The 21540-nt window shown below is 41.7% G+C and overlaps 1 protein-coding gene across 1 annotated transcript in view; it reads right to left on the bottom strand.

Moving 5' to 3' along the window:
* Positions 1–1745: 1745 nt before the first annotated feature.
* Positions 1746–21540, bottom strand: part of RHOJ (ras homolog family member J) — a 93949-nt gene continuing 74154 nt past the window's right edge. The window contains exons 3-5 of the mRNA XM_027554271.1: positions 15145–15309; positions 12858–12953; positions 1746–4044 (exon numbers count right to left, since the gene is read on the bottom strand). Of these exons, the coding sequence (XP_027410072.1) occupies positions 3898–4044; positions 12858–12953; positions 15145–15309 (408 nt within the window). The 3' untranslated portion in view covers positions 1746–3897. The remainder of the gene's footprint in view (positions 4045–12857; positions 12954–15144; positions 15310–21540) is intronic.

Raw genomic sequence — 21540 nt, 5'->3', positions numbered from 1 at the left:
TATGTGTGTGACAATTTTTGATTTCCCAGTTTAGTGCTTTCTTGTTGAAAGTGCTGCAGTTACTGCATTCAGCAATTGCTCTTTGGGTATAAATTTTCTTGGCAGAAAGCAGCCCAGAGTTCTACTGTTAACATGGTTCTGACTTGGGTCTTCCAAATAAGTCCATTAATTCTACCAAACAACCAACCATCTGATTGAAAAAAAAAATCTGTCAAACTAGCTACCTGATCAAGCCATGAAATTGAGATTATATTACACTGTACATATATATCTTATTATAGTGGCCCACGTTATATATTTGAAATATGGTTAGGATCTATAGGATAAACAGATGCAACTCAGGTAATATACCTACAAAACTCCAACTTAATATGTTGATAATGAGTAGATTCTAGTATGAAAGTGAAGTGTTAGTCACTTAGTGGTATCCAACTCTGCAACCCCAGGGACTGTAGCCCGCCAGACTCGTCTGTCCATGGAATTCTCCAGGCAAGAATACTGAAATGGGGGACTTCCCTGCTGGTCCAGTGGTTAAGACTCTCAGCTCCCAATGCAGGGGGCCCAGGTTTGTTTCCTGGTCCAGGAACTAGATCCCACATCTGCAACTAAGGCTTGGTGCAGCCAAATAAGTGAATAAATATTAAAAAAAAAAAAAAAAAAAGAATACTGAAATAGGTTGCCATTCCTTTTTCTAGGGGATCTTCCTGACCCAGGGATTGAATCCAGATCTCCCGCATTGCAGGCAGATTCTTTACCATCTGAGCCACCAGTATAGATTACAGTATGGAGATGAAAGGCACTGGATGGGAAGCAGAACAGCTGACATCTGTCCAGCTTTGTCACAACATATCTCTTTTAACTCATCTGGGCTTGTATTTTCTCATCTGTACAATGAGGAAATTGGATTATAGCTTCTTCTATCTCAGAAAAGTCAAGACTACACCTTCAATAGCGATCTGTTGCCCCTTCTTGACTTTGAAGATGGTGTAGACCTTTAAAGGGTCCTTGTTGAGATTTCTATGTCTTTCAATCTTTGGTTTCAGAATATAGTTTTATTCAATTTTATGGCAGAAAACTTTTTTTTTTTTTAGAGACATAAACTACCTATTGCCATGAAACAGGGAATACGTGATTAATTTGGTGGAATGACATGAACTCTTTTAGATTGCTTTGTTCTTCATTATTTTATTCAACAAGTAGCTCCTAAAACCTCTAAGCGCCTGGGCTCCACACAGACACTGTCTCTCCAGGTTCTGGTTCTAGGCAAGAGAGAGATCTCCCACTATGAAAAAGTTAATCTCTGTGGCCCATTAGGGAGGTGATGACCTGGGGAACCATTTGCCTGTTGAGTGCACACATCTGGAAAATTCTCCTTGGCAGAGCAAACACACTGTTCTCAATTTTTCATCCACATCAGTGAGGAGTGGCTCTTTAGCAAGACATAAGGAGAAGGCAATGGCACCCCACTCCAGTACTCTTGCCTGGAAAATCCCATGGACGGAGGAGCCTGGTAGGCTGCAGTCCATGGGGTCGCTAAGAGTCAGACACGACTGAGCGACTTCACTTTCACTTTTCACTTTCATACATTGGAGAAGGAAATGGCAACTCGCTCCAGTGTTCTTGCCTGGAGAATCCCAGGGACAGGGGAGCCTGATGGGCTGCTGTCTATGGGGTCGCACAGAGTTGGACATGACTGAAGCGACTTAGCAGCAGCAGCAACCACACAATAATGTAACAAAACCAGGTAACGGCACTTCATTTATTATAGGGCTAAATGCTCATTATTGTTTGTAAAGGATGAACTCAAAGTCTGCAGAGTTACAGTTTATACATGGTTGATTTCCATTTACAAAGAGAGAATGTCCTTGTTTTCTCTAAATGTCAAGCTTTGACTTACAAAACTCCCGTTTTCTTTTAGGTGGGGTGTGTGTGTATTCAAGAAAATGTTCAGCAACTAGACGGGGGAGAAGAGAAATAAAACTTGAAATATAGAAGAGAGGAAAGCACATTTCAAAAATTTCAAACAAACAAAACCCAAAAAACTAGGGGGGGTGTCACGGAAGGTCTTCACAGAAAAGACCAATACTGTATGCTCCTTTTTAAATGTGCTTCCTCCAGGAGCATAAAGAACTAGAAAGACTGGATTTTTCCAACAGGAGTGTGAATCTAGAAATTCTTAAACTAAAATTCGTGTAATTTCATGCTGCAAAGAGGCACTTTGCTTATGCAGTTGAAATAAAGTGCCTACCTGGGTGTTTCCAGGGTAACTGTAAGCAAATAAGACTAATTAGAAGCCTTCACAGTCTCTAATTAAAAGCTAGGAAATAAATCACTCTGAGATACAAGAATCCCTGGATGTTTGGAAGAGTCTCTTCCCCAGGGCCAAAGTCCCTGTTCCATAGAGCACATCATTTTGGAAGCAGGGCATAGATGGATCCAGAGCTTGGTATTCATGGATATAGACCAAAATACACATTTGGGACAATGAATACAGGAAATAGGGAGGGGCAATATTTTAGTACCAGTTATACTTGGAAAATATCCTTTAAAGAGAATGAATGAGAACTCCCATGGGACAAGCTGAGAAGTACTTTCAGTTGAAGTGAGAGGGAAAATTGAGGCACTTTGGCTTAACCTTTGCAACTTTTTTACATCCTATGATCAGATCCTTCTTTGGAATCAAGTTATTATTGGGCATGGGAAAGAGTGTGAAATCAAGAGAGGAAAGAGGCATACAGTGGGGAAGGGAGGGAGCAGGAAATTTCACTTTATCGAATAATAATTTTTTAAAAAGATAGGTCTGCCATATTCTCTTCCTAATCAGTTTGATTGAAAAGCAGAAATTCTACCTTCTTAAAAGCACAGTTCATTTGTAATTTTAAAGAGCCAACTCATTGGAAAAGACCCTGATGCTGGGAAAGATTGAAGGCAAGAGGAGAAGGGGGAGACAGAGGATGCAACGGTTGAATGACATCACTGACTCAATGGACATGAGTTTGAGGAAACTCTGGGAGATAATGAAGGACAGGGAAGTCTGGTGTGCTGCAGTCCAAAGAATTGCAAAGAGTCAGACCTGACTTATCAACTAAACAACAACAATGACAATATAACGTGGAAAAAATAAAGTGACCAGAAATGTAAGCATTTCTGGGGGTGAATTTTAGGCAACAAACGTGGACCTGCAACAGTTCAGGTGGTGTCTCTTTCAATCAGGTTCAGAAATTATGGCTTCACATATTTCCAAAAGTTTCAACATTTCCTTGTATCTTCTTACAGTCAGGCATTCAGAGGTACATGTTGGTTTTAATAGCTTTGGTAGAAACATGCTGAAAATAGGAATGAACATCAAAACCTTTTTCTTTAAGATAGTTTGGCATGGTTTTATAAGGCCTGAGTAAACTGGTAAATTAGTAATTTTTTAAAATAATACAAATTAACATAAGACACATAGGAGAACAGCAGATTCAAGAAAAAAAGGTTAGTATCATATTCCCATGTTTTGTAAAAGACATCACGTAAGGCCACCAATACAAGAACCAAGTTCTTTTTTTTTTGGTTTTCCTATGATGATTTCCTATCAGCTTCATGCCCTTGGAGGGGATGATGGAAAACTCAAGATGGCCTTGACTTTGTTTCCCACGTGGTCAGGGTGGCACTGGCTGGGATCTGGGCTCAGCATTCTCGTGGAGTGTGCAACGTGGATGCTGCTGGCTGGTATGGAGGATGTGGCAGTTGGCTGATAGTGTGCTGTGCTTGGGAGGGCTCACAGGGCGGAGGGGCAAGCCTCTGGGTCAGGGACTTCCTCTCTGGTCATGCCCTCCTTTTGGCTTGAGCTGGGTCACAGAGATTGGCTGCCATTCTTACCCTTTGTGGGGTGGAGGTGGGTCTCAAGCCACCTCAGATAATTGAACAGCAGCTGTGACACTGGGAGCAGTGTTTCTTCTTTTTCTTGGGATGGAAAATGGTGAGGATTGCTTCATCAAAAACTGCTTTGAGACCTTTCTGGGTCAGGGCCGAGCATTCCAGGTAGCACTGTGCTCCGATCTAAAACACAAAGAGAGGCGTGAGAGGAGGAGAGAGAGAAAAGCACAGTGGTGTCTGCCCTCTGCCCAGCCAAGAGCTACTGCTGCTTATCTCACAAACAGCCCAGGGATAGTTTGGATCACGTCTTTTCCTTCTGTGTTTCAACTCGCATCTGCTTTTCTTTTTGGTATTTTTACATATTTTGCTTTCTGACATTAACATTAAATGACTGTGGATTGCTTCTGATGAACAACAAATTTATTATAAGTATAAGAATATAAAACATAAAAATTAAGAGAGGATTCAAAACCAGTGATATGGTTTAAGTATTTTTTGTGAACACCAGGGTATGTGATGTTGTTTTTAGTGCCTTCTCATTTGTATGCAGAACATGTGAATGTGGTACAAGTGAAATGAATTCCCTTCTGTGCATAGTAGGGCAGGGTGTCAACTTTCTTAATAAAGCTCATAGAAAGAGAGTGGTTTTATAGAGAGTGATATGGTTTTATAGGTCATTTTTGATTAAAATGCACTTCTGACAAGGTATCTCTCAGCAAAGTAATATCTGATTGGTTATATTATTCAGTTTTAAGATACATTAAAAGGCATATTTTAAGCAGTTAAAAAACTCCCAAAACACAGAAAAATAAAGGTCATAAACCCTCTTTGTCAATATACAGTCTACGTGTATTTAAATGACAAAATATCTTGTGCTTGCCTAGGGCTTTATTTCAAAGCTTTTGATGATTTCATATTATGACATATTTGATAATCACAGATCCCTATGAGAAATATAAAAATTCAGGCCAGAGCTACAGATTCTCATTTTTAAAAAATTGCAGGTAGAGCAGACCATGTTTGGCAGTCAAGTTCATGAGAGAATTCATGTGAGCAAGACCTGGGGTTTTAATTGCTCCCAAGCTCAGTTCAGTTCAGTTCAGTTCAGTCGATCAGTCGTGTCTGACTCTTTGAGACCCCATGAATCGCAGCATGCCAGGCCTCCCTTTCCATCACCAACTCCCGGAGGTCACTCAGACTCATGTCCAGTATGAGCTAACAATTTAATGTGGACGTTTTAATATTAAGGACATCTGGAGAAATGCTTCTATTATATGCTTCACATTATAAGAATAACTGAAAAATTAAAGTGTATCCAGGAGAGGGTGGATGGATGGAGGGCTCCCAGAAACCAACAGATAAATGACTAAAACAGGGTAGCAAAATCACATGCTGATTAGAGCCAGTAGCTTAGGTAATTAAGTAAAGCAGAGCTGGTGCCAGACAACAGGGAGAGGTGGAGACTGTGGCGTCCTGGGGGTGCACACCTCTCTAAGGCTGTCGGTCTACTTGGCTTTGGACAACCGTTGTCATGCAGGAATGTTGGTTCGTTGTTGCCATCTTTGTGTTTTTGAAGAGGACGTGGGCATTTTGATTTTAATTAATATTTACCAATTAAAAAACATTCTATTGGCCAAGCAAGACACGAATGTGGGGTGTCTTGGGCAGCAACCAGCCAATTTGTATTGCTTAAGGACATCCAGCTAGAAAGTGAACGAGCTAGACCTAGAATCTGGGTCACTTGATGACTGTTCTTTCCCTGGTTTCATGATGGAAATTCTGACCCTCATCACTCAACTCTGGTCAAGTTGACAATGAAATGAAGCTGCCCACTTGTTTGAAAGTCCACAGATAAGAAAACTAAGCATGAGGTAAAATTGTTCTGGTGGGGTCCAGATATGCACTTTTTTCCTATATGGTTATTGGTTACTGTATGAGCCAAAAAAATTCTCAAAGGAAGGATGTTACATATTGAAAATTTATTTTATGGTTTCACTTTGACCATGGTCTGGATTAGAAAATAGCTTTTTGTATAATTAAAAACAATTGAATTTAAGAGAGGGATAGTGAAGTGAAGAAAGCTGAGCGTGGAAGAATTGATGCTTTTGAACTGTGGTGTTGCAGAAGACTCTTGAGAGTCCCTTGGACTGCAAGGAGATCCAATCAGTCCATTCTAAAGGAGATCTGCCCTGGGTGTTCTTTGGAAGGAATGATGCTAAAGCTGAAACTCCAGTACTTTGGCTACCTCATGCGAAGAGTTGACTCCTTGGAAAAGACTCTGATGCTGGGAGGAATTAGGGGCAGGAGGAGAAGAGGATGACAGAGGATGAGATGGCTGGATGGCATTACCGACTCGATGGACGTGAGTTTGAGTGAACTCTGGGAGTTGATGATGGACAGGGAGGCCTGTCATGGGGTTGCAAAGAGTCAGACACGACTGAGCGACTGAACTGAACTGAGTGAAGTGAAAGTCACTCAGTTGTGTCCGACTCGTTGCGAACCCATGGACTATACAGTCCATGGAATTCTCCAGGCCAGAATACTGGAGTGGGTAGCCTTTCCCTTCTCCAGGGGATCTTTCCAACCCAGGGATTGAACCCAGGTCTCCCACATTGCAGGTGGATTCTTTACCAGCTGAGCCACAAGGGAAGTGAGGGATAAGGATTATAAGGATAAGGATCAGAAAAATTTTTCCTAATAATATCCTGAAATGTCATCTCTTACAGTTTGGGATTGTATTCAGGACTCAATATTAACACATGTGAAAGGCACACTGATTTTTAATGAATGTGTCTACTGAATGGTTCTTGTCAGTCATCCTGAAAAAAAGACCCAGAACATGCCATGGGCTGTTGTATCTAGAATACCTCCCCACTAAGATCACAAGCCTCGACTGACTCTGGAAATTACAGGACAGCTGGACAGATCTGGGTTCACACGTGGAATTCTGGACCATCTGGTCCTGCAAGATGGGAGACTGCACATTTCATCCTTCTCTTGTCTCTACCCACCCCCGCCACAGTGCTGCTGACAACTTATTAGAGTTTGCCTTTTGATGGTGCAAGAGGAGTCCAAACTTGTCGTTCCCAATTCAGACATTTCTGAAGATAATCAAACAGTAGATCAAGGCATTATTGTGTAACTGGGTTAATATAGCATTATTTTGTACTGATAGTTACAGGAAAAGTAGCAAACAGATTTTGGGTGTGATCTGGGAGATATGTGTGAGAACCAGAACCTAGTTGTGAGGTCAGTATTACTAACCAAGGATCAGGTGCTCTAATGATCAGAGGAAAGAATTCATCCTGATGCAGCCAAGACTTATTCCCTAAAACACAGCCATGTTATAGGGACTGCTGGAAAAAAAAAGTGTGCCCTCCAAGATGCAAAATGCAAAACCATCCCAGGGAAATATAGCCTCTTTTACAGCAGCAACTTCATCTGCCTCTTGGAGCAAAGGGACCTACACTGTCAAATATTTAGAATCCATCTGCAAGTGCTCAGGATTCACAGATCTTTATTTAGATACACATGTTAGCAATCTGGGACATGCTTTACCAAAATGATGTGTTTTCAGGAACAAAACAGAGACTGAGGAATGTAAACTGAGAGAACATTTTCCTGATAACTTGATAATGGCTGTAACATTGTTTCAGAAGCTGGGAAATTTATCAGAGGTATACAGAACATAAAAGAGTCTGACAAGAAGGAAAAACCAGGCAAACAAACTCAGTGACCGATCAAGTGAAAGAAAACCTAGTGTTTCTTCCAGGTGGTCCTTGTGGAGGTGGGACATGTTCTAGAATAAGATAAGGCATAACTGGAAGGAATGAAACGGAAGGTCTGCCCAGCTGCAGACGTATCTGAGAGGACACAGTGTCTACAACAATGCTAGCTAGGTGAGCTAGACCCTGCGGTAGGTACACTGGCTCACTTAGTTGAGAGGTATGTCTCTCACCATTCTCCATCAGCTTAGAAAACTGATGTCCAGAGAGGTAAGGTAACCTCCCCAAAGCCATACAACTAAGAAAATGGCAGAGATTTGAATGTGTCTGTCTCCTGAGCCTGAGTCTTAATCATTCTGTTGAGGTCTCTCTAGCAAATGTAAAGAAATGTGATGAAAGAGCAAAACAAAGAGATGGAGATTTTGTTATGACTGAGTGACGATGAGAGAAGAAGGGAAGGAAAAGGAAGCTTGGTACTGTATGTAAATAGGAAGAAGAGATTTAGTGCAATAAACAGAGTAAGCTGGTAGCTAAAGAAATGGCTAGTAGCGGAAAAGCTCCTTATTCCTTATTTAAAATTTAGGAAAGTTATGCAGAGAGAAAGTTCAACTTGAGAGCCATATGACAGAAAGAGAACCAAAGGACTTATGAGAGAGATTCCATCTCAGTAAATTAGCATGATGACCAAACTGCTGAAAGAGGAAGTGTTTCTAGGCTGGATGCATTGGCTGCTGATTTTTTTTTCAAGAATTGGTAGAAACTGCCAACTCAAGGATGGATAATGTGAGTGCACTGCTTGAGTGTAGGTTATTATGAGGTGGTGGGGATTGTGGCTTACTGAACAGTATATATTGGTTCAGGTTTTTCTGTACCATCTTATGGGAAAACCTGAATGAACTTTCAGGCCAACCCAATACCTTATTTAAAAAACTGTTTAAAAGTTTCAACTGATGAGGAAATGCTGGATTGTGCTGCCAGATGTACTGATTTTTTTTTTAAAGAAGTTAGAAATGTGTATATTTACATGAAGTTTCCAAATTGATCAATGTTGGCCACTAAATCACATCAAAAATACCCATGTTGGTTGATCAAAACATTTGTGGGTGAAATTTGGGCCATTACTTGCACGTATTAGTCTCCCTATTTGGAATTTGATCTCCCCAGTCTTCTAATTTTGTCCACCTGACAAACTTATTATCCTGGCTCAGTTGTTGGCTGCTCCAAGAACTGGCTCTGAGCCCTTCTCCCCACACGTGTCCATCACTGTCTCCTCTCTGCTACTCCAGTCTGTGCACGTATCTGTTCTATTTGTTCAGCTGGTATGCTTTAGCTTGCCTGTCTCTCTCGTCTTCTGGGCTGTGGGTCTCCTGAGGGCAGGGCTGTCTCACTCTGATCTCTGTAGCCCAGCTCCCAGCAGTGAAGTGACTGATTTCCCATGACCACAGGACTAAGTGGAAATGGCCGGCACACAAAACAAGGAGGGTAACCGTGACCCTCACAGTCAGCGGGAGGGTATTAAGGACTCCATGAACATTGATGACAGGGTTTTTGCTGCAGTCTTGCTGCTTTAAACCCCACTGGTGCAAGTTAAAAACCCAAGAAACGGGTGCTAAGATAAAGAGTGAGAGTAGCAATAAAAAATGCACAGGGTGAAGAAGATGACAGGCGAGGCCAAAGATTGAAAAAAGGAAAATGGTCCAGTGTTTTATTCAGAAATACCTTAGGAAGACTGAGCTTAGAAAACCATGTTTAGATTGTATTCAGTGGACTTGGGAAAGAGAATGCACAAAGCATCATCATCTTAGAGCTAACGTGGCACAGATTAGGTATTCGTTATTGCCAAATAAGTCCAGTTGCAGTACAGACATACACAAATGAGGAAGGGTAAAGCAAGGGATAACAATAACTATTTATTATAAATTGATATAAAACATTTACACAAATGTAGTTGACTCTAGAGTGTAAATAATAGGAAATACGTACGACATGAAAATGTCTCATAAATAAAATGTCCTCTCAGATGAAAAACATTTTGGAAATTGACAAGTACTGAACAAAAGAATATAAAAAATCTGAACTTGCAAAGCATCTAAGTCATGGGGACAGTATACACATTACAATAGGGGCCTTCAGGGGCTTCCCTGGTGGTCCAGCGGCTGAGACTTCACCCTGCAGGGGGTGCAGGTTCGATCCCTCACTGGGGAGCTGACATCCAACATGTCTCACGGCCAAAAAACCAAAACATTAAACAGAAACAATATTGTAACATATTCAATCAAGACTTTAAAAATGATCCACATCAAAAAAAGTCTTTAAAAAAGATACGGGGCTTCAGTCTATAAACAAAGAAGCCCCAAACCTAAGGGTTTCTTTTCAGATTAGAGGGGGGAAGTAGAAGAGCATGGTGGTTAAGCGCAGTTTTCATATCCTGGCCCTGCCACTTTCTAGGGGGGCGATCTTAGCTTCTCTGAGCCTCAGTTTCCACTAGGAGAGTGGAGGTAATGATATGGACACCTTGGGGGGTAGCTGGGAGGATTAATTAAGACAAGGTGTGTAAAGCGCTTGGCATGAAGCCCAGTGCATTGCAAACACTCCATAAATGTTAGCTGTTATTATAAACTACTTGACAGGAAAGTCAGGGTGCAGAGAAACCTAAAGCATCTCTATAATTACATGAATTGTGATGAAACAAGTTAAACTCTTGCTTGGTTTTCTTCTAAATTGGATTTTGTAAGCTAAACATGATTTTCGATGTATCTGAGAGCAGTTGCTAGGAGAAACTGGCAAAAGGCAATGAAGTGGTGAACTCAGCCATTGTTCCTAAAATAAGTATGAAATGAGATGGGAGGCTTTGGAACGACTTCGTCTCAGAGGGAAAAAACAACTTCCCAAATGAGAAGTCAGCCTAGGACGTTGACAGGATGGTGGTGGGAGAGACTCCAGAAGCAAGAGACACAGGAAACAAGTTTCTGTGCAGAGCTGGTGCTGAGCCTTTGGAGCCTCCTCACTGTGAAAGGTATCTAGCTGGGAATTGCATACAATCATCTGTGGAACTGTACGTTTAAGTACCGGAGAAGGCAATGGCACCCCACTCCAGTTCTCTTGCCTGGAAAATCCCATGGATGGAGGAGCCTGGTAGGCTGCAGTCCATGGGGTCACGAAGAGTCGGACACGACTGAGCAACTTCACTTTCACTTTTCACTTTCATGCATTGGAGAAGGAAATGGCAACCCACTCCAGTGTTCTTGCCTGGAGAATCCCAGGGACGGGGGAGCCTGGTGGGCTGCCTTCTATGGGGTCGCACAGAGTCAGACATGACTGAAGTGACTTAGCATAGCATAGCATGTTTAAGTACTTTAGGGAGAGAATGGAAGCTGGATGTTTGAGGAAAAGGAAGAAGAACCTGTAGAAATGTGCCCATTTCTTAAAAAAATTTTGGCTGTGTCACATGGCATATGAAATCGTAGTTCCCAAACGAGAAATTGAACCTGTGTCCTCTGTGTGGAAGTGCAGAGTCTTAATCGTTGGACCACCAGGGAAGTCTGACATGTGCCCATTTTATAGGTGGGAAAAGAAATGGTTTGAGGAGATGGTTTACAAAAGGTCAGGTGCATGGGGGTGGGGAGGTCAGAAAGATCCTCTGGAGTAGGAAATGGCAGCCCACTCCAGTATTCTTGCCTGGAAAATTTCATGGACAGAGGAGCCTGGCAGGTTACAGTCCAAAGGGTTGCAAAGAGTCAGACATAACTGAGCGATTGAACACACACACACCCCTATTATCAGCTGTGTGACTCAAACCTGTTCATCTCCCTAAGACTCTGGGTCCTCAACTGTAAGAGAAGACCACTGCTCTCTACCTAAGAGGGGAGCAAGAGGCTGAAATGAGATGGAGCTTATAAAGTGCTTAGTGAGAACAGGATGGGTGGCTCCCACCGCTGGTTCTAACATTACCATCCCTAGAAGCATAGTGCTAAGTTGCTTCAGTCGTGTCCGACTCTTTGTGACCCCCCTGGACTGTAGCCTGCCAGGCTCCTCGTCCATGGGATTTTCAGGGCAAGAATACTGGAGTGTGTTGCCATTTCCTTCTCCAGAGTATGTTCCCAACCTAGGGATTGAACCTGCGTCTTCTACATTGGCGGGCAGGTTCTTTACCACTAACGCCACCTGGGAAGCCCCCTAGAAGCATTCAGTTTCTCAAATATTTGTGAGATGTTCTCATGTATTAATCCATAGAAACAGAATTTTATTTAATTCATTTCTATTCAAATGCATCACTTAATTTTGTTGCCTATAAGAAAGGTTTAATAAGAGAAATGCATGCATTTTTATTTACCAAAAATTGGTAATTAATGTGACTCTTGACCTATTTAAAAGCAGGGGACCCTAACTCTGCCCTAGGGCATGCGTTTGCACAGTTAGTTAAATAAAGTAAAAGAGAAATTTCTGAGACCTTTGGCTTGGCTTGATGGGTTTGGGACTAAACCAACGAGGAGGTTATGGAATATGATTTATAAACCTCCTTTTGTATCTGGTACCTCATTCTCTCATGGACATGTTAGTGTCTGCTTTTGTGCACATCTTGGCAGTAAATGGGAGACAGATTTGGTCTAAATTGTTTCCCCAACAAAATCATTCTTTAGCTCTTAAGAATGAAGAAAGGACCATGGAAAGGATCATGGAAACTGTTCCAGCTGTGAGCAAGTAGTTATTATCTGTGAATAGCCTCTTGGATTCTTCAGCTAGTTACCTTTCAGTCCATGTTACTCTTTTAAGATGCTGTTGGTGACATAATCCAGCTCCTCTAAGTGGCTACTCATTATAGGGTGAGAAAGACTAAACAAATACAACCCTGCCAGATGCAAATCTAAGTTTCTCTCAGGAAAATCACAAAATGCCTTTTATGGAGTCATTTAAACGAGTTACATGGATAATAAGCAGTGAGGTTTACAAATATCTATCTAATGATTCCCTTTATTCATACTCAATATGGCAAATGGATATTCTAAAGGTTGCTAAATCAAATGATAAGTGCTTCAGCTGTTTAAATTCATCAAGTTTCTTTCTTAATGAAAACCAGACAGTGCTGGCTGACAAGAATGCCAACCACATGGTCCCTTCCAGCCTGACTTGAACAGAGGAAATGAATAAAGCAGAGAGATGATTTTGAACACTTTGCATTTTAAAGCAAAAGCCTATGTAGCTCTTCCATTCTAAAGCATACAGCAAACTTGTCTCTCAGAAACCATTGAAAATGAAATTCAAAATCGGTACCGCTTTTGCAAGCTTCACACCATGCTCGTAAGTGAGAGGTTTCTCCTTCATATACAGCAAACGGGCCAAGGTTTTGGGGTCATCTCGGAGATCAATCTGGCAAAAAACACATATGTGATACATTTATTCATTTTTTCAGGCCTTACCAGATATTTCAAACTGTGACATAATAGAGATGTTTTCCCACTTGACACCCGTGAAATTGCTGAATTTTCTTTAAGGAAGTACATACACATGGCCATATTATGTCTAGAATTAAAGTGAGTTCTTTGTATATGTATACCCCAGGCTTTCCTTATAGTTTAGCCTTCAAAACTATTATCCTGGGAAAGTGAAAGTGAAAGTTGTTCAGTCTTGTCCAACTCTTTGCAACCCCATGGACTATCAGTCCATGGAATTCTCTAGGCCAGAATACTGGAGTGGGTAGCCTTTCCTTCTCCAGTGGATCTTCCCAACCCAGAGATGGAACCCAGGTCCTCCACATTGCAGGTGGATTCTTTACCAGCTGAGCCACAAAGGAAGCCCAAGAATACTGGAGTGGGTAGCCTATCCCTTCTCCAGCAGATCTTCCTGACCCAGGAATCGAACTGGGGTCTCCTGCATTGCAGGAGGATTTTTTACCAACTGAGCTATCAGGGAAATTTCACTACTACCCTGGGAGCTGAGGACTTATTCAAATGATTCTGTGGCTGTTTCAAATGCTTTAGAAGTTTCCTACACTACTTATAGGATATGCAAAATAATCAGTCTTATTACTGTGCAGTGACACCTCATTTGGTCTCTAGTTATATTACCAATTCTCTAATAGTTTATTTCCTGGCTCTGATTATATGTATATTATATACATAGACTTTTCCAAACCAAATCTTCATACTCAAAGGGATGAAGATTTGTCACTTGTGAGGATATTCTAAAGAATGTGCTGTAGGCTCTGAAGGCAAGTTCTAAAGAGGAATTTCCAAGGGGCTTGCTCAAGGAATAAACATTAATCTTTTCAAACATAGAACTACTTCAAAAATAGCGTCCATGTGTGGATGAGGGTTGAAAATTTAAATATTTAAGTTGCTTTAATCTCTCTGTGTGTGAACCCATGCATACATGCATGCGTGTCAATATGGGCACATCAAAGCTTGTGTTTTAAAGAAAAAATGACTTTAGGGCTCCCTTTGAAAGCCCATTTCTCAGCTTTACTACTTTGTGGGTGGGTTTTATTTTTTTGCCTTAATTGTTTAACTTAGTGCCCACGGGTTATAAAAAGGATTTGGATCATACAAAGATGTTGGCATGTCCCATCATATGTTTCCTTACCAAATCGTCAAACGTTATCATCTAGAGTTGAGGCAAAAGATTTTATTTAAACAAACAAATAATTATCTTTCAGAACAGAAGTGTTAATTATATTTATGGATCTGTTAGTCCACATATTCTCTTGGAAATATTTTCCTTTCTCTTACTTGAAAATTTCTCTTGGTCAAGCAGAATGTAAAATGAGAAGTAGAAAGCAGCTGCATATGAAACAGACAACAATAAAGCTCTTCAGTATCATTACATTTCTGTGTCTTTGGGATAGTAATTTGGGTTTTAACATAGCAAAGAACAATCTATTTAAAACTATAAAGAGCTAGAACAATCTCTAATGTGTTTGGGAACTGGCTTACTGTTGGAAATTCAAACTATGGAATTTTATTAGCTTTCAAAACACTTTAAAGTCTTTTACAATTGCAGCTTTGTGTTATATATATCTGTTTTAATATCATTTCTAAGATCTGAAAGACCGAGGGCCTTCAAGGGAATAGGGAACAGTGACTTTCTGTCCTCCTTTTCAAGGACTGTTATTGAGGAGTTTCTGTCATAATGAGCCTATTCTGATTGCTGCGGTCATTTTGACATTCACACCTATTTTGTGACTTTCAAACAATTGTGGATTTTAGATATTAAAAAAATTAGGTAATAAGTGTAATTGACATCTACACCTCATTCCTCTGACTCAGAACTGGAGAAGAGTGTTTAAAAAATGACTTTGTTTTTTAAAGACAAAAAGTGGAGAGAAGAATTTTTAAAGGCCCCACGGAAACTTCCTGTTACATATGCAACAGTTCTATTGTCTTTTCAACCCTGGGCTGAATAACCACGTGGTTCATGATAAAGGCTGTTCATAGGACTGTTGTACCTGAGACCCTCTATTCACCAGTGTTTGGTAGAACAGGATGTCCAGGAGACGCCCACAGGGTCTTTCCATTTTGATAAGCCCCCACTGCCGCCCTCCCCGGCCACGCCGCCTTCTAACCTGGGTCCCTATGAGGACGTAAGGCACGTGAGGCATGCAGCCCTTCAGCTCCGGGACCCACTCCTCCTGGACGTTGTGATACGAGGCAGGGTTTACGACAGAGAAGCAGATCAAAAACACATCCGTGTTGGGGTAGGAGAGCGGCCTCAGCTGGTTGTAATCCTCCTGTGGGAAGAGCGAAGAGTCTGTGTGTTTGTATTGATGCAACAGGGTGAGGTGTGGCCCGGGTGGTTCCAGGAGTGACGCAGACTTCAGGTTCCCCCGCAGCGCCCTCTGACGCCGTTCCTTCCCCGACCCTGGAATCTGGTGATTCCCTGTATGACCAGAAGGAAAGGAGCCATTGGCCAGGAAAACACTTTGTTGTGTACAGAGCAATTATGAATTGCCCTCTTTTAAGATGAACTAAAAAAACAAGACAAAATGAAACAAAACCCTTAAAAACATTTAAAAATAGCTTTAGTGGGATAATTTACATACTATAAGGTTCATCCTTTTAATGACTATAACTCAAGAAGAATTATTGCGATTCTTGTGTCTATGGGAATTGTGTTGTATTGAATATGGATTTAAAGTAGTAGGCCAATGGCCAAAGCACAGAAATTCTCTCCTTATGTAATTTAAAAAAATTTGCATTGAAATTCAATTTAGAATAAGCTAACTAAAATGCAAAGCAACGAGTTGTTGCCAAAGCATACACCACAATATTTGAAGAAATATATTGTGTGAGGGGTTAGAGCTAAGAATTTGGGATTTATTTCTAAATCTACCTAAAAGCCATATTGTGACCTAATAAATAAGATACCAGATTAATGATTTTTCCCCAAAGACTTTTCAGACCAGAATATGCTTTGGTTGAAGAGCTTGTGGTTGCATAAGATGTTTATGTATATGCTATTTTAGTGGGAGATGATAGAGACAAAGGAAAACGTTGAATCATCTCAACTGAATCATCTCAAAAGTCAGCAAGTACCTTTTAGTGTATATAAAATATTTTGGGAGGTTCCAAGGTAAAATCTGCTATTTTATTAGGTTTTATCTTTTTTCATAGAATTTGGTAACAAGTGCACAGTAACTTTATGTGTGTGTGTATATTTTATTTGTATATACTATATACACATATTAATAATACATGTTCTCACATACCCCAGTATGACACCAGTGTTCATACACACTACAGTATACTTCATATACATATACATACTACATACAAGCACACATTATATATACATAGGTGCAACCAAATCTGTATGTTCACACTTACACATATATACATAGAAATGGACAATGTATCAGTTCATTTATTAGGGTCTGTCCTTACCACTCTTTATAACATTAAAAAAATTATAAAACATATATGCTCACTGTAAATATTCAAACATTATGTAAGGACATAGAATTAGAAGTAAAAGTTTGTTTCTATCCAGCGCTTTATCTCTAATAGTTTTTCCTTTCTTCCCAGATGGAGCCATTTTGTAACAGTATCCTTCTAAACTTTTAACATTTATTTACATGTATAACATATACATGTTTATTTAAAAATTATTTGATTATATAGCTTAAATTGTATGATTCTTGCTTTTTTAAAAAAAATTATTTATTTGGCTGTATCAGGTCTTAGGGAGGCATGCAGGATCTTTATTGCATCATGTGAAAACTTTCATTGCAGTGTGTGGACTCTCTAGTTGTGGCCTAGTTACTTGCTCCACAGCATGTGGGATCTTAGTTCCCCGACCAGGGACTGAACCCACATCCCCTGCATTGCAGAATAGATTCTTAACCACTGGATTACCAGGAAAGTCCTGATACTTGCTATTTTAAACTTAATATGTACGGATATTTAAAAATATCGACCTCACTTTCTATTGACTCTAATTACATCTTTATTAAAAGGGGGCGCACATGGCCATGTACACATATGCCTGGGAGGAAACCCTTTGGAATGTCAGGCATGGTCATCTCTGGTTGGTCAGTATGCGTGTATCTGTCATTTAGTGCCCAGCACGTGGGCTCAGTACACTATTACTGCTTCTAATTCTATCACAGCCTAAGCAAAATGCAATGCAGGCTGGCAAGGATGCTGAATAATCCTAAAATCCTAAAAAAAGTGAACTAGAAACACAAGAAGTCAGTTATTGTGGCTCATTTACCACATTTCTATTAAAGCAGTTAATTGGGAGTTGAATATGTTGCTTAAAAACTGATTGGGGCCAGGCCTACGACTGCATCTCAGTCAAGTTGTGCCCATGTCTGTGTGTGTATCTGCATGCTGAGGCTGGTAGTGGTGGGAGGGCACAACATCTTTTATAAGTACCGCCTCCTCTGTACACAACTAGCCCTAAAAGCCAAACCTCTCCCAGGGTCTCTCTTCCCTCTCCCTTCTCTCTCACAGTAGCTGTGAAGTCCACAAGCTAAGAACTCTCCTTCCCAGCCCATAATCTATAGCTGTTCCTGACACCACCTGCTTCTTGTCACTTCATCCTCTCATCTGCATTGTCATAAATGGAGTAGGGGCTGTGTTGTTTTTTTCTCGTGCCCCACTTATATTCCATCCATAGCAAATATTCCATAAGTGCTATTGACTGACTGGATGACACGGGGTCTGCTATGACCTGCAAATGAATACGTGGCTTTTCTATGGATCATTTATTGTAGTTTTCATAAGAATCACCTGGGGAGATTTAAAAACCTCCCGATGCCCTGCTAGCCAACTACCTACCTCTTCCTTCCCTACCCTGGGATCAGTGAAATCAGAATCTCTTGAGAGTGGGTTTGGGTATCTGGGTATTCTAATTTCACTGGCCTAAGGTTGGCATGGAGTCGAGAACAACTGAGTTACATCTCCTTGACTACCAACTGAAGACATATCAAGGGCTTATTACTAAGGGCCAGGCACTGTTTCAAGCTTTCATGCATGATCTAGTGGAATCCTCTCACTAGCCCTGAAAACATGGTACATCAACGTCTGAATTTCATAGAAGAGGAAATTAAGGGGTAGAGAAATTCAGCACTGGACCAAAATTGCAGAGCTTAAACACCAGGATAGTGTATTTGGCCTGAATCCAGCTCTAGCTCTTAATTGTGAACATGTAATTTGTTTCAGCCCAGAATTTTAAGTGACAGATTAAGCATTTTCTTTAAAATTCACTTCTCTAGGAATCTTAATATGGATTGATGCTTTACCCAAGGATCTAGGAAAAGAAATGTTAGACCATGGTGTGGGTGTAGTATCTATAGATCTAAAGAAAGGCCTGTCTCTAGGTCTGCATCTACCAGAAAGTACCACCAGATGGCAGCAGACACTGTATATTTAAAACCTCAAAGCCTAAAAAAACAACAGAATTGGGAGAAATGTCACAACTGGACAAATCGGGTCACAACTAGATAAGCAAATAACTGGTAGTCTGAAAGGATCATGTTTACTTGATTCTTTACCCAGAAACTCTCAAAGGAATTCTATTTACATTATGGGAAAGTTAGGAAGACCCTGGGTTGCTGATAGGTGGGAAGGTGACAGGAGTTTGGTTTTTTGATAATTTTCTCTCCTAGTAGGTCCAACTGGGTGACTTCTGACTGTGTCCTTCATTGGGCTTTATCCTGCTCTGTATTCTGGATCTCTCTTCTGTGGAAATTTTAGTGCTGCTGTATGTCCTGTGCTGTGCTTAGTTGCTTGGTGGTGCCCGACTCTTTGCGACCCCATGTACTATAGCCCACCAGGCTCCTCTGTCCATGAGGATTCTCAGGCAAGGATACTGGCGTGGGTTGCCGTGCCCTCCTCCAGGGGATCTTCCCCACCCAGGCATTGAACACAGGTGTCCTGCATTGCAGGCGAACTCTTTACCACCTGAGCCACCAGGGAAGCTCAGTCCTGCTGTATAATTCCAATTAAAAAGATTAATTAATTTCCTACTGAATGCCTAGCATATAGCATTAAGGATGCTATAAAAACTATATAAGGTAAATAAGAACTGGAAATCTGGTGGGGGAAAAAATGAAAATATGGGAAACAATTCGATTTATGTGAAAGTGAGAGGTGAAATTTCTCTTGTCTTGTGTTAGTTTCTCAGTCATGTCCAACTCTTGTGACCCCATGGACTGTAGCCCACCAGGCTCCTCTGTCCATGGGATCCTCCAGGCAAGAATGCTGGAGTGGGGAGCTATTCCCTTCTCCAGGGGATCTTCCCAACCCAGGGATCAAACCCAGGTCTCCTGCATGGCAGGCAGATTCTTTACCACTGAGCCACCAGGGAAGCCTTGCTTTTAGTTAACTCTCCGATAATAGAATACTATAGAATAGTTTTTGACGGAATTGGGAAAATACAATTCCAAGGCTGGAAGAGGGCTTAGAGATCATTAGTGCAGTGGCTCCCAAAGGAGCATGGGCATCACCTGGGAGCTCGTGAGGGATGCACATTTCCAGGTGCTGGCCAGCCTTCTGACGCTGAGGTTCTGGGAGCAGGGCTGCCTGCTCTGTGACCTAACGGGTCTTCTAGGTGACTCCATTGTAGACACTGAATGATTGAATCGGGGCCATAGAACAAGCGCACCATTAAAGAAGGCTCACACCTGGGCTGGCCTGACCCATTTCAGCTCCTCTTCCCCACGGACTGCAGCTATAAAACACAGCAGGGGATTCAGGCTTAATATAAGTAAGTGTTCCCTCAGACTGAGGGCTGGGGACTGGGAGGTTGGGGGACTTAAATTTGTACAGCTGATAATTTGATTCCTTTTTTTTTTTTTTGCAATGGAGCACGTTTTGAGTGGGAATCCTTGGTGGCTCAGCAGTAAAGAATCTGCCTACTGGTGCAGGAGATGCAGGTTCAATCCCTGAGTCAGGAAGATTCCCTGGAGAAGAAAATGGCAGCCCACTCCAGTATTCTTGCCTGGAGAATCCCATGGACATAGGAACCTGGTGGGCTATAGTCCCTGGGGTCACAGAGTCAGACACGATTGAGCGACTAAACCACCACGACCACGTTTTGAGTCTTGGTTGGATGCACACATGTTGAGATGATATAAAGGGTCAGTGGTCTATCTGGTATTTGAGTCCCCTTCCAATGTTGAAACTGAGAATGGAAGACTGCAACAGTGACTTGAATGGGGCTTCAAGGGCTAAAGTAGACAAAGAGGCTGGGGTTGGGGTAGAGAGAAGGGTGGGATGTTGTAAAGGTAGGCTTTTGAGTGCTTTTTACCCAACTTCATTCTGAGGGCAGGAGAGTGTTTGCTTTGAAGGCAAATCTCGTGTTCTGGGGGTAACTATGGGTGATTATCAAACAAGAAAAGCTCAGGAACAGCCTCAGCCTCAGCCTTTAGACAGCCTTTAGACAGCCTTTAGACAGACGGACTAAACACTTGTGTTTGAAATGTGTCTGCATCAGCCACACTGTGATGGCACAGATGGTGAGTAAGTGAAACCATTAGGCCAGCTCTCTTCAGACTTCGCATGTGTTTAAATTACCTGGGGATCTTGTCAGGATGCAGATTCTTATTCAGCAGCAGGTCTGGGATGAAGTCTGAAAAGTTGCATTTCTAATGGGTTTCCTGGTGGTGCTGGTCCTGGGACCACACTTTGGGGAGGAGAGGAGAGTTGCACTGAGCAGTCCCTTCACCCCTCCTCACCCCCATACCCACGTCAAATTGGAAATAGAAATTTGCTTCCAAGTCCTCTTGGTTTAATGACATTTACCCCAGATTTTCAGCATGGTCTCTCTTTTATATTCTCCCATAAGTACATTTGGATCTGTCAGGCTTGGTTTGGAAAATGTGGGCAGCACACATTGGGCAGGAGTGCAGTTCAGTGCTTAAGAACGCGGGCTAGACAGACCTATTCACAGGGTTCAAATTCCAGCCCTGCCTGTGGCTACTGTGGGACCTTGGGTAAGTTCTCTCTGCCTCAGTTTTCGTATCTGTAAAATAGGTTGATAATAGTATTGGCCTTAGAGGGTTGCTCTGAGAATAGAATGTGTCAGTGTTTGTAGACTGCAGACCTGTGTCTTAAACACAGCAGATTCTTTAGTGGTTGGGAGGTCATCCTCCCTGCTGCTGCTGCTGCTAAGTCGCTTCAGTCGTGTCCGACTCTGTGCGACCCCAGAGACGGCAGCCCACCAGGCTTCCCCGTCCCGGGGATTCTCCAGGCAAGAACACTGGAGTGGGTTGCCATTTCCTTCTCCAATGCATGAAAGTGAAAAGTGAAAGTGAAGTCGCTCAGTCGTGTCCGACTCTAGCGACCCCATGGACTGCAGCCTACCAGGCTCCTCTGTCCATGGGATTTTCTAGGCAAAAGTACTGGAGTGGGGTGCCATTGCCTTCTCCATCATCCTCCCTACAGCTCCATTTTTCATGATGAGAAAAATATGATTGTGTCCTAGGATTATTCTTAAGCAATAACTTGTCACATGG

The sequence above is a fragment of the Bos indicus x Bos taurus genome, chromosome 10 (assembly GCF_003369695.1).
Source record: "Bos indicus x Bos taurus breed Angus x Brahman F1 hybrid chromosome 10, Bos_hybrid_MaternalHap_v2.0, whole genome shotgun sequence".
Classification (NCBI taxonomy): Eukaryota; Metazoa; Chordata; class Mammalia; order Artiodactyla; family Bovidae; genus Bos; species Bos indicus x Bos taurus.
This window is presented reverse-complemented; position numbering and strand designations above follow the sequence as displayed.